General features: G+C 22.3%; 6 protein-coding genes across 6 annotated transcripts; 3 read left to right on the top strand and 3 right to left on the bottom strand.

Annotated features, from left to right (window-relative positions):
- Positions 1 to 992: 992 nt before the first annotated feature.
- PCHAS_0933300 (conserved Plasmodium protein, unknown function) lies at positions 993 to 2,459 on the bottom strand (the record flags this gene model as incomplete). The annotated part of the gene is made up of 1 exon (XM_736679.2): positions 993 to 2,459. The coding sequence occupies one exon, from the start codon at positions 2,457 to 2,459 to the stop codon at positions 993 to 995; it is 1,467 nt and encodes a 488-aa protein (XP_741772.2).
- Positions 2,460 to 4,223: 1,764 nt separating this feature from the next.
- Positions 4,224 to 5,387, bottom strand: PCHAS_0933200 (conserved protein, unknown function; the record flags this gene model as incomplete). The annotated part of the gene is made up of 1 exon (XM_726619.2): positions 4,224 to 5,387. One exon carries the CDS (start codon positions 5,385 to 5,387, stop codon positions 4,224 to 4,226), a length of 1,164 nt encoding a protein of 387 aa, XP_731712.2.
- Positions 5,388 to 6,426: 1,039 nt separating this feature from the next.
- On the top strand, positions 6,427 to 7,266 carry PCHAS_0933100 (crystalloid-specific PH domain-containing protein, putative; the record flags this gene model as incomplete). Its single annotated transcript, XM_016798198.1, has 1 exon — positions 6,427 to 7,266. The coding sequence occupies one exon, from the start codon at positions 6,427 to 6,429 to the stop codon at positions 7,264 to 7,266; it is 840 nt and encodes a 279-aa protein (XP_016655438.1).
- Positions 7,267 to 8,077: 811 nt separating this feature from the next.
- On the top strand, positions 8,078 to 8,335 carry PCHAS_0933000 (cytochrome c oxidase assembly factor 5, putative; the record flags this gene model as incomplete). Its single annotated transcript, XM_730329.2, has 1 exon — positions 8,078 to 8,335. One exon carries the CDS (start codon positions 8,078 to 8,080, stop codon positions 8,333 to 8,335), a length of 258 nt encoding a protein of 85 aa, XP_735422.2.
- A 497-nt stretch (positions 8,336 to 8,832) lies between these two features.
- Positions 8,833 to 10,668, bottom strand: PCHAS_0932900 (protein KRI1, putative; the record flags this gene model as incomplete). Its single annotated transcript, XM_734644.2, has 1 exon — positions 8,833 to 10,668. One exon carries the CDS (start codon positions 10,666 to 10,668, stop codon positions 8,833 to 8,835), a length of 1,836 nt encoding a protein of 611 aa, XP_739737.2.
- Positions 10,669 to 13,456: 2,788 nt separating this feature from the next.
- PCHAS_0932800 (conserved Plasmodium membrane protein, unknown function) lies at positions 13,457 to 14,707 on the top strand (the record flags this gene model as incomplete). Its single annotated transcript, XM_735589.2, has 1 exon — positions 13,457 to 14,707. One exon carries the CDS (start codon positions 13,457 to 13,459, stop codon positions 14,705 to 14,707), a length of 1,251 nt encoding a protein of 416 aa, XP_740682.2.
- Positions 14,708 to 15,617: the final 910 nt, after the last annotated feature.

Here is a 15,617-nt window from a genome sequence, read left to right as displayed (position 1 = left end):
TTCTTTTCTTTCAAATACATAGTTGCTACATTTTTAAGAATACAATTTTTACAAAAAAAGGAAAACAAATTAACCAACACTAAACTTATCTATTATTTATTTATTTTTATTTATTATACTTTTTACTATTCGTCAAATATCGAAAAATATATTGAAGGAAAAGTTTTATACATTTACTGATGTTGTTTTTGTGCAATAAAATTACTGTATTTATCAAAAAAATTTCTATAAAAATCTACCGACCTTCCTTTCCATTATTCACAATTTTTTATGTGCCATTATGAATATATATAAAATATTGTGTAGTTTTCCATATACATGTTTTATTAGCATTGTATTGGTTTCAGAATATTAAATATCATCTTTTTATAAATTACTTGGTAAGCCATTTTTAAGTAAGGATATACATCCAATTTTTTATTTAATACATATAATAAAATTGAAGAAGAAGGAAAATGTATTAAATATATTCTATACTATTTGTTATACATTCATATAGCAAACAACCTTTTCCACATCCTCTTATTATAGCTTTATTAAAATAGTAACTATAAAGATTATGCATATTGTATTATACACAAATGAATTTTTGCTTTGTATACACATTTTTTCTAACGAAATAACTTTTTCTTATTACTATATGGCTAGGAATTAATCCCTATTTTAATATGGAACATTTCTAATAATGTTTTTAATTTCGAACTTGTAGGTGTGTTAAAATACAGTGTTACGTATATATACATATATATAGTTAATGATAATAGCATAGTATAGACTAATGATACAGGCAATTATGAAATGCAAAAAAAATATATATGCATATTATCATAGAATAAATAAACAGATGCACATATGTGTGTATGTACTGATTTATTTGCATTTCAGGATATATGCATGTAGATACGCAAGCAAAATTCACATGTGCCCATAATATATGAGCATGTCAACATAAAAACAAAAAATAAAATTAATCATACTAAACATATATCCACTTAGGCTTCAACTTTTAATTTACTCAACTTCTTATTACCTAATTTAACTTCGAAATGCAATCCTGCATTTTCTGCAGAAGTGATAGCTTCAAGCAATTCTTCTTCGTTTTGAGCTGTTCTTAATAAATCCCTTATTTTTTCATCCTTTATAAATTTATTTACTTTTTTTTTATTAAAAAAATTATGTTTTTTTTTTCTTTTTAATTTTTTATCAATCGATATCATTTGAGAGGAAAGATGATATAAATTGTCTTCCATATTTCCCATATATTGAGGAAAAGAATTTGCCATTACATTATTAAAATTGTATTTATACAATCCTATTTTGTAATTATTTTTCAATTTTTTTTCAAAAATACCGTATCCCATTTTATCATTTCCTTTTCTTTGTATAAAACTGCTTGAATTGAGAAGTCCACCATACATCATGCTTGGGTCATTACTGTACCCCCTACCATAATCATTGCTCATTATCCTATTATAATTTATTTCATCATTATGAATTATAGTATTTAAATGATTTATTTTGGAATTTTTTTTCATAGAACTTAATCTGTTAAAAGTTGTATTAGATGTTGAGGTGACGTAAAAGTCTGTTAGTTGTGCATTATCTGTATCGTTGTATATACTAGTTTTTGTTTTCTTTAATCGATCATAAGGGCTCAAATAATTATAATAATTATTAGTATTATAATTTTTTGTATCATTTTTATATAATAACCTTGCATGTTCATAAATATTGCGCACATTTCCACTTTTGAAATGATTACTTCCACTTTTCAAAAAATCCAATCGTTTTGATCTTCTTCTCATTATTTTTTTATTACTTTTTTCAATATCAATATTTTTTGATGAAGTATTGAAATAATTTGTTGATAAATTACTTTTTAACAAGTTATTCTTAAATGCTTCGTCATCATCTTTATAAATATATATATTTTTTTTCTTTTTTTTCGATGACAATTTTTCTATATCTATTTTTTTAGTAATTTTTTGCATCCTTTTTATTAATTCAATACTAACCATAATGGTTTTATTATCTTCATTATTTGTTTCATTAAATTCGTTTGATTTATTTTTTTCCAAATTGGTATTGAGATTTTCAAGATCTGGATTATTAGTATCATCCTCTTTTTTTGTTCCATTGTCTTCCTCACTATTTTTTCCTACACTCTTCCCATTTTTATTAGACTCATCAACATTTTCTTCATCTTCAATTTCTGGAAACTGTTTAGCAATTTTTGCCAACTTTAACAACTGAGTTTGAACTATTCTATATTTTTTTCGAATATTTCGTCTTATGTCTTTTATATTATTATCATACATACAAGATCTATATGTGTCTGATTTCATCAAAATGTTTTGTTTGCTTTCACTTTCTACCCCTTTTTCTTTCGATGGGTTATTTTCGATATTTTCAGATTCCACATGTAGAGACAGATCCTCATTCGAAAATATATTCCACATTTTAAAAAAATTATATATAAATTGAAATATATATAATTATTAATACTAATTTGTATGAAAATATACAAAAAATAAATATAAAAAATGCTTATCCTAATATATAAGTAAGTATTAGGATTAACTTATGTTACCCACACAACGAAGGTAAGAAATATGTGAAATAACTACATGATATAGAAACATAGGAATATATATATATTAATCATATATATTATATGCATGTTAATTTTTCAATACTTACGCATACTAAATTCTAGTATCTTGTAAGTACAACATTTTCAAGGTATGTAATATTTACATACACATGATACCTATCCTATTTTGCATGTTTGATTTTTTTTTTAAAGCGATTTCTATGAACACTATACACAAAAAAATATATACACATACATAATGAATATAATAAAACGTGTATATAATAAATTAATAAATTTTACTATACACACATTTGCGGCGCACATTTTTTTTTATTATATTTTTTTTAGAACTAAGATCAATTAATGTACATACTCCACAGGAACAATTTTTTAGATCATGCACATTTCTGATATAAAAATATCAAAAAGCACTATTATATTAATCATTATAATTATTTATTCTGGCTATTTGCCTTCTTAATATTACTCATTGCTTTAAATTCAAAAATAATATCTCATCACAATTTTTTTTAATTTATTATCATGCATATATATACATATTTTTGTTTCATATTACAATTATTAATACACACACCAACGACATCAATAGGGGTAAAAATATAAGCATTGCATTTCTTTCTTTTTATTCTCCATTTTTATATTAATAAAAAATATATAGACATTTTTTTGTAAATATATAATATATTCTAATATCGGTCTTACCCCTTAAAAAAGCATGTGTAACTACATTAATCAAAGCTTTTATAATTTTTTCCAGCTTTTTAAATTTTAAATTATATATGCATAAACATATTAATGCTATATAACTTAGAATGTTTTCATAAATTTTCAAAAAATGGGCATACGCTAAAAGTTTTAATTTTATCAATAATAAATTCATAAATAGGTTATATAAACTATTCAATATATTTTCAATAGCAAACAACATAACTTTATATGATGTTCTGTTGTTATTACATTTTATTTTATTCGTATGTGAAAATATAGGATCGATGTTATTTTCAATTTTCCCTATTATCCAAATATATAACACACAAATTAGCCGAATTTTCAAAAAATTATATGTAAAATTTTGTAGGAACATATTAATATATTATTTCCTAATCCATATTTTTGACATTTCATATATTAATTTATTTGGAAAAAACTTAAGAAACGTACAAAAGTACTAATATACCGTTTTAAATAATAGGAAAATAAGCACACATATACATTCATATGAATTATGCATTAAAAACATAGTGAATGGTAAAGCATATCCATTTATACAAATAAAAATCCAAATCGTTGTAAAATGAATTATATTAATTAGATCAAAATATTTATTTCACAGCATGTAATGAAAAATAAAAAATAATTTATTACTATAACTCATTTATTGAGTTTTATATTTCTTTTTCTTATCAAATATTTATTTTATATATAAGAGCAATATATACGCATATGCATCCATTGGTCAATTGTCTTGCTAATATAAAAGGCTTTTTACTTTATCACCTTTAGGTAACATATTTTGTATATGCATACTTCTTTTTTTGGACTTATCTTTTTCTATTTCTATTTAAGACTACCATTTTATATCTCCTTTTTTTGTTTCCCTTTTGGTCTATAAATTATCATCATCATTATTTTCATATTCTTCATTTTGTTCGCTCTCATCATCGTCTTTTAGCATTTCCTTTTTACTTATTTTTTCCTCATCTTCAGCTTGTTTTTTAATTTTATTTAAATTTATTACACCTCCATTTTCTTTTGCATTTTGCTTTTTTCCATTAACAAAAACTTGAGTTCCCTTCTCATCGGGTTTAATATGAACCCTTAGTAAATTATCTTTTTTTATATTTTTAAATGATTCTTTGTCAATGTTATCTAAATTTATTAATATACCCTTTATTTTAAAATTTGCACAAAATGAGGCTTCAGTTAAACTGTTAACCCATGATAATGTTTTTAGTTTGTTATTTGTACAAAAAATTTGATCAACATTTTTATAAACAAAAGAAAAACATTGTTCAACATTTCCAATGATTTTAATAGGTAATTCTATAATATTTAATAAATAAGTCATTTTTTTTTTTTTTTTATAAAATATAGAAAAGCCATTATGATTAACTATTCCTTGAACATTGTCTATAGAATGTTTTAACCCATTTGATGATGATACAAATTTTAATTTTCCGGTTTTCGATATATTACATTTTTTATAATCTTCGTAATTACTCGATTGACTTTTATTTATATATTTTTTTAATTCCATTGCTTTATTTTCTAAATACTCAGATTTTTTATTTAAGGAATGTATTTGTTCTAAATTATGTTCTAACATATTTTTAGTTATTTCATCATCATCGTCTTGGTAATTATCATTATTTTTGTCTTTTCGATTTTTTAAATTATTTAATGCACGATTATATGATTCTTTTATTTTTTTTGCGAGCTTTCTTTTGTTTTTGGATTGCTGTAATAGAGATTTTACTTCATCCTCTAACGATGCATCATATTCATTTTGTGTTAAACTATCATATTCATCATTATTCTTATAATAACTATTATAATCATCAATCTTATTTTTAATTACCTTCAAATTACTAGTTATAAAATTACTAACAATATTATTTACGTTACTCTTTATATCATTGGGTGATACTTTATCAAAGCTATATAACTTATGTGTTGCATAAGATACAGGCAAAAAAGATTGGCATATTCCATTTCTTATTAATAGACAAGACAAAAATAATATATATGAAATCCTTATTGATTTTTTCATTTTTATTTCTTTTCAATCGATAAATAGCAAAATATAATAAACTAAAATTACTTAATTTCTTTAAAAAATATTATTATGTATGAACAGCTAGTAATTATTTTTTGGCTAGCTATGTATATATGCGTATATATAATAAATAAAAAAACGGAACAAAAATATTCGAATTTGTTAAGCTATAACACTTATGTGTTAGTTTTATATTAGTATAATAATAACAAATGTAGTTTCTACATATAGACATATATATTTTAGTTGGACATATAATATTCCTTACTTTATAGCAACGAACAAAAATTAACGTATCCAAAATGAAATTTAACTTAAACAATTATATTGACAATATAGATTAATATTTTAATTAACAAAACAAAAAAATATAGAAAAACTATAAACAAGCATGTGATTATTTTTTATATCAAAATTTGAAATAATTTTATTATTTCTACAGCTAGCTGGATGGTGTTTTTTTTTATCCTATTCCCTTATAAAATTTTTAGTTGTGTGCAAGTGTATATATGATTCTTTGTGCTTCTAAGAATAAATGCATATATACATGAATATCCATTATTGTATATCCCTGTAAATACACAATTTTTTTCATTGAATAAGCCACTTTATATTGCTATTTATGTATATTATAAATATGCATGGTATTTATTTATTTTTTTTTACACGTTCATATTTTCATTCACCTATATTCCTTTTCCCAATTACCCCGGAAAATAAAAATATTAATGCATACATAAATAAAAGTAGTATAACTTTTGTATTATCGCATAAAACGGTGTGCTTTATTTATTATTCAAAATGTGTAAATAAACGAAATAAAAATATTATTTTAATTTCCATAAAAGATGAAATAAATGATACGTTACCACATATATTTTCCATCTTATATACAAATTGTTTTTACAATTCAACTTCATTTTTTTTGTGATATATTAATTATTTTTGAAATTTTTCATTTTTTAACAACAAACCTACAATTTTGTTCCATATTTTTTTGTCATTGTAAATCGTAACAAAATAAAATATAACAATGAAAATCCTTGTGTCTATTTCCTTTGTTTGTTTAGTAGCCTTTTGTAGAGGCCATAAAAATTTCTCAAGAAGAAATAATTACTTGCAATATTTGAGATCTCAAACATTTATGCAAGAAAAACCAAAATTACAAAATTTTAATGGTAACTATTCAGAAGACATAACTGAGTTTGATATACATGACGACGATGAGTATAACAGTTTTAAAAATGACAAAGATATGAAAGAGAATAATCAGTTAGAGTTTAAAAATATCGAGAAAGAATTAAATACTAATGAAGTTAGTAATCCTGATAGTATAAATATTATGGGAAGTGGAAAAGAATGCTCTGTTAATGAAAAAGGAGAATTAGACGTTTCAATAAATTCACGAGATATTTTTAATTTAATTAAGTATATGGTCGAAATAACATCAAATAGTATAATAATTAAAGATATTAAAAATTCAAATGTTGTTAAAGAATTGACATATGAGCATATTAAACTACCAATCGAAACCATTGAAGAAACACGAGAATGTTGGAGCGTTAAATTTAATAAAGAGAAAATTATATTTTGTGAGAAAAATAAACAAAACAGAGATAGGTGGGTTAAAGATATATTAAAAGCTCTATTTTGTTATAATACAAATAATCTAACAATCGAAAATAATCAAAAAGTATATAAACAAAAATCCGATATACCAAAACATTCAACGGTTGATGAAAGAATTCAAAATTTAAAAGAAACATTAACTAATGATAAGAACAATTTGGATAAACAAAAAAGCACAAAACATAATAACAATATTGTAATTTCCAATTTAAAAAATAGTAACCCAAGTATTTCTCTTAAATGAATGTTACCTACATAGTTAAAACGAATAGGGGAAAATCTCTATAATCCTAAAAAAATAGTTGTTTATTTTTCCTGAACTATTTTGTTATTTCATCATTTTTCGATTCCTTTGATGTTTTATTTGTATACATATATTGTGTGTCATGTTGTAACTGTTTTGTATTGCTATATTTTTTTACATTGCATTTTTTAATTAAAATAACATATTATCACTGCATTCAATTAAGTTAAAAATATTTTAATTTAAAAAAAAAATGAAAAATTATAGAACTATATCTTGATATCCGTAATATATATTTTAAAATGAAATATATATGTTATTGAAAATAATAAATGAAAAAGTTAGTAAAAAATTTTTCCTTTTTCATTATTTTGAAAAATATGTAGAGATATTTTTATCCATCATATGCCAATAATAGCTCGTCAAATATTACATGCAGGCATATACACAAATGTATGACCTTTATCATTTTATTTCCAATTGCCTTTTCTCTTAATGGGAAATTATGTTATGTAAGTATTTCCCTCATATATTTATTTTTATTTATTAATTTTTTTTAAATAATGACAGACAGAAATACAAATCATAATTATTTTCCTTTCATTTACGTTGTGGATTAGAATAAAAATTAAAAAAATATTTTAAAAAATTATATATTTTTACATTTCTATATGCACACAAATATGTGTATACAATGTGTGATATGAATAAAATTTTAATTTTAATTCATTTAAATAAGCCATTGAAAAAGTATATTGTTCGTTCTTCCCGAATTTTATCCATATATTAGTTAAGTTTTTTTTTTTTGAATATGCTCAACATAAACTCAGACACCCCTCATAGAAAAGCATCAAATTCATGTAAGCAAATATTAAATGACATGATAGCATGCTATCAAAATACGGTTTGTTATAAAAAAGGAGATAGAACTTTTGAAGAATGTTTACATAATCATAATTTAGACGAAGTTGATGAAAGTTGTATTATTTTGAGAAAAGCATATGCTCAATGCCGTCGAAATATGTTAAATGGAAATTACAAAATGATGGGAAATCCATTATCAAGATAATTGGCAATGAGTTTGACAACAAAAAATCGAAGAAAAAAAACAAAGAAAAAATATGAGAAAAAGGTGAACAAAATTAAAAAACAAAATTAATTAAAACATAAAACATTGTATATAATACAATAAATATGCCACAAAGACAAATATGTATTATGCAAATTTTTTTTTCATTATTTTATTTAAAAAATTAATAACGAAATTAAAGATATGTCAAATAAAACACCAACGTCTATTTACATAAACAGACAAAAATGTATTTGCAAAATTGAAACATTGCAATTTCACAATTTTGTATACTTCCAATTTTTTTTGTTTATTCATTTTTATGTTTGTATTTGTATATATACTTCCTTTTTGCTCTTCCATTTTCGAGCATTAAAAAGAATAAAAATATGTAATAACTATAAGTACATATATTTATTTTATTTTTTATATCTTTAAAAACTTTGTACTGCTACAAAATTTAATTGTTTATACATACTGCTATACCCCTCGAATATTTACTTCTTTTTTGGCTTTCGATCAGATGACTTTTTTTTGTTTTCGTAATATGGAGATATTTTTTTCATAGGTACTATTTCATCTAATTTTGTATCATCTGTTTTTAATATAAAATCCGTTGTTAAATTAAATGCTTTAGGTTTTACTTTAATATATTTATATCTTATAGGCATATCATCAATTAAATCTTCATATCCACTAGAATCATTTTCCAAGTATTCTATTTCATTATTTTGTGTTTTTCGTCTTTTCTTCGTTTTTCCATTTATGTCATTCTGATCATCCTCATTATCATTACCATTTTCATAATTCGCAGGTGGTTCACAATATATAGGTACTAGCATTTTTTTCAATGGATGTTCATGTTTTCCCTTTTTAAAGCATTTTTTACATAAAGTAAAATTTTCACATGTATTACATTCAAATACATAACTTAAGGGCATAATTGCATATTGGCATTCATCGCATAAATACCATAAATCATTATCACTATGCTCTTGGTTATTTTTATTATTAGCTTTATGTTGCTCTAAATTTTTTGAATTATTATTATTGCCATTTTTATTAAGTAGAGTGGTACTCGTATCTTTGTTATTTTCTTTATTTTTTAATTCTTCTAAAAGCATTTTTCTTTTTAATTCTCTTTTTTTTATTCGTTTTTCTTTTTTTCGATCTCTTTTTTTTTTTTTTTTTTCATTTTCTTGTCTTACACTATTATCTATTTTCCTTGGTGCAGAATTTATAATATTCCCATTTTGTTCTTCAAATCGAAAATTATATGTTTTTTCAAATCTTTCCGATTTTTCTAATTCTTCATCATCTATTTCATCTATTTCTTCATAAATATTATGAATTTTATCTTCTCTCCATAATTCTTTTAATATATAATCTCTTAAAAATTCTTCATCTTTATTTAAATTATCTTTCCAATATTCTTTTAATAAATTATCACTTTCTTTAATATGGTTTGATGTGCTAAGAAAATTTTCAAAATATTTTTTTTCTTCCAATATTTCATTTTCTGTCTTTTCTTTTATTGTAAAAAAGTCACCTTCATTTTCATCATTATTTTTTGCATATTCCTCATCAGCAATTTTACATGCTTCAAGGATTTTTTTTTTTAGTTCATCTTGTTCATCAAAATAACTTTTGCGATTTTTTGAAGAATACGCTTCTTTTTCTTTATTAAGAAGATTTTCTTCTTCATTATCAAAAGCTTGTGATCCTTCCTTTAGTAATATATCTTTGTAAAATTCTGAATAATTTATGCTATTCTTCTTTTCATTTTCATTATTATCATTATTTTTATTTTCCTCTTCATCGCTCTCTTTTGGTACATCATCCTTGGACGTATCCGTATCAAAATCACTGTCATGAAAAAAGCAATCATCTTTTTTATTTAATAAATTAGAATCTTTACTTTTTAATTTAAGTAATAAATTAGAGAACTTTTTTTTAAACTTCGATGTTAATAATAATCCATCATGATCTTCGTCACTACTCGAGCTGTTTTCAGCACTCGACGATGACTCTGATTCTTCTATTTTTTCTTTTTCTTCTGCATTTTTATCTATATACTTTTTACATTTCTTACGTCCTTTTTTCTCATTAATCATTTCGTCACTATTAGTGGATTCCTCTACACTCAGATCATTAGTATTATCCGTTCGTTCAAATATTTCATTTTTTTTATTCTTTTTTTTTCCATCATTAGTTTCATTTTTCCGCTTTTTATTTACAATAAAATCTTTTGTTTCATTGGTTTCTCCATTTTCTTCAATACATTCATCCTCTTCTTTTCCCAAAACAACATCGTTTTGTACAATTTCTTTCATTTGGTCCTCTCAAAAATGGGATATTTATATTACTATTAAATACATATGCGCATAAACACAGCGACGTATGTGTATTGTGAATTTATTAATTATATTTTATTCACTACCCAATAATAGCATACTTTTAAATATTGCCTTGTTACTTATATTATCATCTATGTGAATATTTTATTTTATAAAAACATATAGACTATTATATATTATACTATATAGCCTTTATGGTGTTTTTTGCTCGTTATGAACTTAAATCTTAAGGGCCACATAAAATATGCATATACTTTTTTTGAAGTTTAATACTGAAACAGTATATTCCCATTTTTTCTAAATTATATCAGGAATATATATTTTACTTCATGATAAAGCATTATATAATAATTAAAAAAATAATAGCATCATAATTTTTTATTCTTTATTTTCTACGCTTTTATAAGATATATTATTATTTTTTTTTACTTGAAAAAAATGAAGAATAAAAAACGAAGAGGCATATATGATTTATTTTTTTTTATATTATACACGCATAAATATAATATACAATATATATATTTTTTTTTATGGATTTTTTTCGTAGTATCATATTTAAATTTAATCTGTTTGTCGGTCTGCTACATTTTTAATTTTACCAAATAAAAAGGAAAACATAAAACGAAAAAAGGAGATCACTTAAAAAAGTAAAAATATAATAAAATATACTTTAATTTATATTAAAAATAAACTATTAAAATACAATTATGGAAAAAAGTTGCAACGATAATGAAATAAGTATTCTATGATCAGGTCCACTTTATATAGTATACGTATAAATATGCTATATGTTGTTTATTTTTAAATAAGTTAAATAGACTAATATTCCATTATATAAATTTTTTTTGTTCATAAAAAATGATAATAAAATAAATATATGTACAATAAAACCACAACAGACTATCCCAAAATATATTCATACACGCTTATATTTTTTTGTTAGCATAAAGCAGCTTGCTTTGAATATCTTATACTATTATAAACTTCATACATTTAATATTTTTAGACAATAACTGTTTATAAAATCATATAAAAAAACGTTCCATTTATTTCGAATGTCATTAAAAAAATATACTATTATTATGCATGTATAATAGAAAACAAATTGGTATCCCCATAAAATTGGGCATTTCAAATAAAGTATAAAATAATTTCGTTCTATATATCGTAAAAATATTACATTGCTTATAATATTTCTGAACATAATATAAAAATTGAAGAGTTAAAGATTTATCTATTTATTTGCATAAAATCGAGAAAACAAAAAAGGATTGATATAAGGGAATATAACAATAGAAAGAAATCATTATTGTCTTATATTAGCACCGCAAAACAATCAAATATTATTTATTTGAAATGCTTTTCGTTGAATATATGAAATACCTAATATGGTTATGTTTTGTTTTTTAATTTTATATTACAACCATACTACTAAAAAGACATTTATAATTTATACCTTTTAATCATATATTTGCATTTTTGTTTCATATATTAACAATTTTGATATTTCAAAGGTTAATAAGCTTTACCTTATCAGAACAATCTACACATATATATGCCTGACTATATTATGGTATTTCCCATTTTTGATAAACATTCATTACATTCCTTTTTGTTTGTTTTTAAAATAAAAAAAATTCAAAATAATAAAATAACACCTCGAAATATAGATCAATGAAAATTTTTTAATACGTTTAAACTTTGCAAATATTATATATACTTTTTTAAACAGTACTTAATTTTTATGATTGCTAATTATATTTAATCTATAATTAAGATTTAAATTTGCGTTAATATTTATATATATTTTATTTTTGTAAAACCTCTGATATGAAAACTCTGTAATTAAAAAAATATAGTATATATGCTATAAATAGTTAAAATACAAAATAACAGAATAACTTACATAGCATAAATCGAAAGTTTTCATATACGAAAATAATTCCAATTATATGGATAGCGAGGAAAATAATAGAAAACATAATAAAAAAAATTATGCAAATTTTATTATATAGTTATTTAGAGTTACATAAATGTATAAAATAAATATGCTTATGTAAAAAATGTCTTCAATAAGTTAATTGTATATTTATATAACATATATAATTGAGTTTAATATAAAATACTTATGTACATGCGTCGAATGGCATGCATTATTATGTGTACAGTAATTAAACGTAAAGTTATAATATTTTTATATAGTTAAAAAATATATATTTACATATATATTAATTTGTTTTGAAACAAATGTTACCTCATATTTGTGAATATTAAATTTCTGTATTCATTGTTAAAATGAGATAATTCGAAACCCATTTAAACAATGGAACAAAATAATATAAATATAAAATGTAGTATAAACGGAGAATATGCATACTTATAGGAAAATTTTTAACGTTTTTATAAAACAATAAAATACAACATAAATTATTTGTTTTTAAGCTTTTTGAAAAAAAAAAAAAAGCGAAACAAAATAAGAATAATATTCACAAAATATGAAGAATTTCTATATTTTCCTCCAGATAATTAATATTTGAATTCGTTAAAATTAGCAATCACATACCGTTTGAAATTTGAGTTATCACCAAAAGAGAAGGGAAAAAAAAGCGGAAATCTAACGGAAAATTAAAACAAAAGATTAACGAAAAAATAGTGAAAAATAGGAAGATATGCGCAATTAAATCAAATAAATCATTTACTGGTGAACTATAAAAAATCATATATGAATGCAAAATAATTAATAATAAGATTGAAGAAAGAAAAAATGATGCCAACAAATAAGTCCACGGTAATAAGGGGGATGAGAGAAACACTAGAAATTGAATATAAAAACAGGATCCATGGAAAATCCTTCTTAATAACTGTTAGATTAGTACAAATAATAACTACAATAATATATATGTTACTTTTTAATTTACTATCATATACATTTTTGTCTTTGGGAGAAAATGAAATAAAAAAATATAACATACCTGAAGATCAAACAGATATTTTACAAACTAATGAAATATTTTATAATTATTACAAACCTTTTGAAATAATAAATATTATTTTTGGCTCATTATCAATTATATTCAACATTGTACATTTTTTAGAAGTTTGGGGCGCAAATTTTCTTTTTATTAATTTTAAAAATAGCAAAATTATAAAATTAGTATGCTTAATTTTCCAAACATTATTTACATCTTTAATGTTTATAGAAAATCTTGAGAATAATTCATTTTTTTGTAATATAAGGAGCTATGAATATTGGTTTAGTGATTATAATAGCGATATGTTTATAGATGTAGGGAATAATTTATGCCAATTACATAGTTATGCAAATATATTTTTATCAATATTTATAATAATATCATTACTTGATTTTTTAGAGTTATACATGAATACAGAAACGCATTTTAAGAAAAAATTTTTATTGGCATTTGTCAAAGCATTATCATCAAATATATATATATCGCTCTTTTATATATTATTAAAAAATTATTATTTCTATAATACGGTTTTACCAAAATATAATGTTTTTAATGCAGATTCGCTTGATGAGACAATTAAAACGATTATACATTATACCCAAAAACATAAGGATTTATGCTTCTATTTAGTATTGATAACCACAGCTATATCATCAATTTTATTCAGCGTTTTGGGTTGCTATGATTTATATTCAATTGTGAAAGCATGTAAATATTCTCTTTTTATTGGAGTCATAATAAATGGATGCACAGTATTGTTTTTAGCATCCCTAGTTATTATTTCAAGTTACATTGCTGAAGGAAGCTTATTTTTCTGTTCATATGATAATTATTTAAATGCTATTCAAAACGGAAATGGAACCCCCCTTAATATCAATATTGCTTCTCCCAATATTATCGAAACAAAATGGTTTTGTAACTTAAGTTATATATTATATTTATATGTAGCAAACACTGTCGTTTGCTTTTTATCTTTCATTTTTGATTTTTTTATTTCATTGCACATGGTTTTTTCGGCGAAATATGCTTCCAAGGTGTCTTAGGATATTTTTCTGTTTCACATTTTTTTTCTACCGTTAATAATACTTATTTTATATTATATTTTACATATTTTATTTTTCGTTTTTGTTTTTTGGCTTATAATTTGATATTATATTTTAAAACTACTTTTTTGGTTCTCAATTAACTGAAACTGTGTATGCATATGCACACCTATACAATTTTGTTAATTATTTATCACAAATGCTTTTAAATAAATATATCCATATTATAGGCATGCCTATATTTTGCATAATAGTCAGCTATAATAATAATTATTATGTTTTTCCATCACTTGTAATAAATATATATACATTAGCTTTATATTACATTTATAAGCTATAAATATAAATGGATATCTTGATATATTGGGAATGCTTGTAAATCTTTTATTTTCAATGATATATATTTTCGTTTTACCATTCTTGTTCTGCCTTATCATTTATAATTCAAATAACTATAAAGTATAACAGAAAATATAGCATTTTTTATATAGAGAATTAATTAATTTTTATTTATAATTTAAACTATAATTTTTATTAATGTGTGAAAATGTCCACCAATGTGTAAAATTTTCACATTTCATATTTCTCTTATATATTTATTGGCTTATTATTCCTTTATATAAATATAACATTTTTATCGAAACGTGCATTAAATATAAATTTTAGTTAATAACAATAGTATTCTTAAAAGTAATTAAGTGTATTTTAAAAGGGTAATTGTAATACAAACTTTCTGAAAATAAGTTCAAGGAAAATGGTATTCCTTAGAAATTAAAAAAAAACGATAATAATGAGTCAATATAATAAATATCCTTATAATAATTCCACTTATAATGTATACCTTAAATTATCATATGAACTAAAAAGCTAGGCGCATAAACCTAAATATATTAACGCCTATATTTTTATG

This window comes from Plasmodium chabaudi (assembly GCF_900002335.3).
Source record: "Plasmodium chabaudi chabaudi strain AS genome assembly, chromosome: 9".
Classification (NCBI taxonomy): Eukaryota; Apicomplexa; class Aconoidasida; order Haemosporida; family Plasmodiidae; genus Plasmodium; species Plasmodium chabaudi.
Note: the sequence above shows the minus strand (reverse complement) of the source record. Positions and strands in the feature narration are given on the sequence as shown.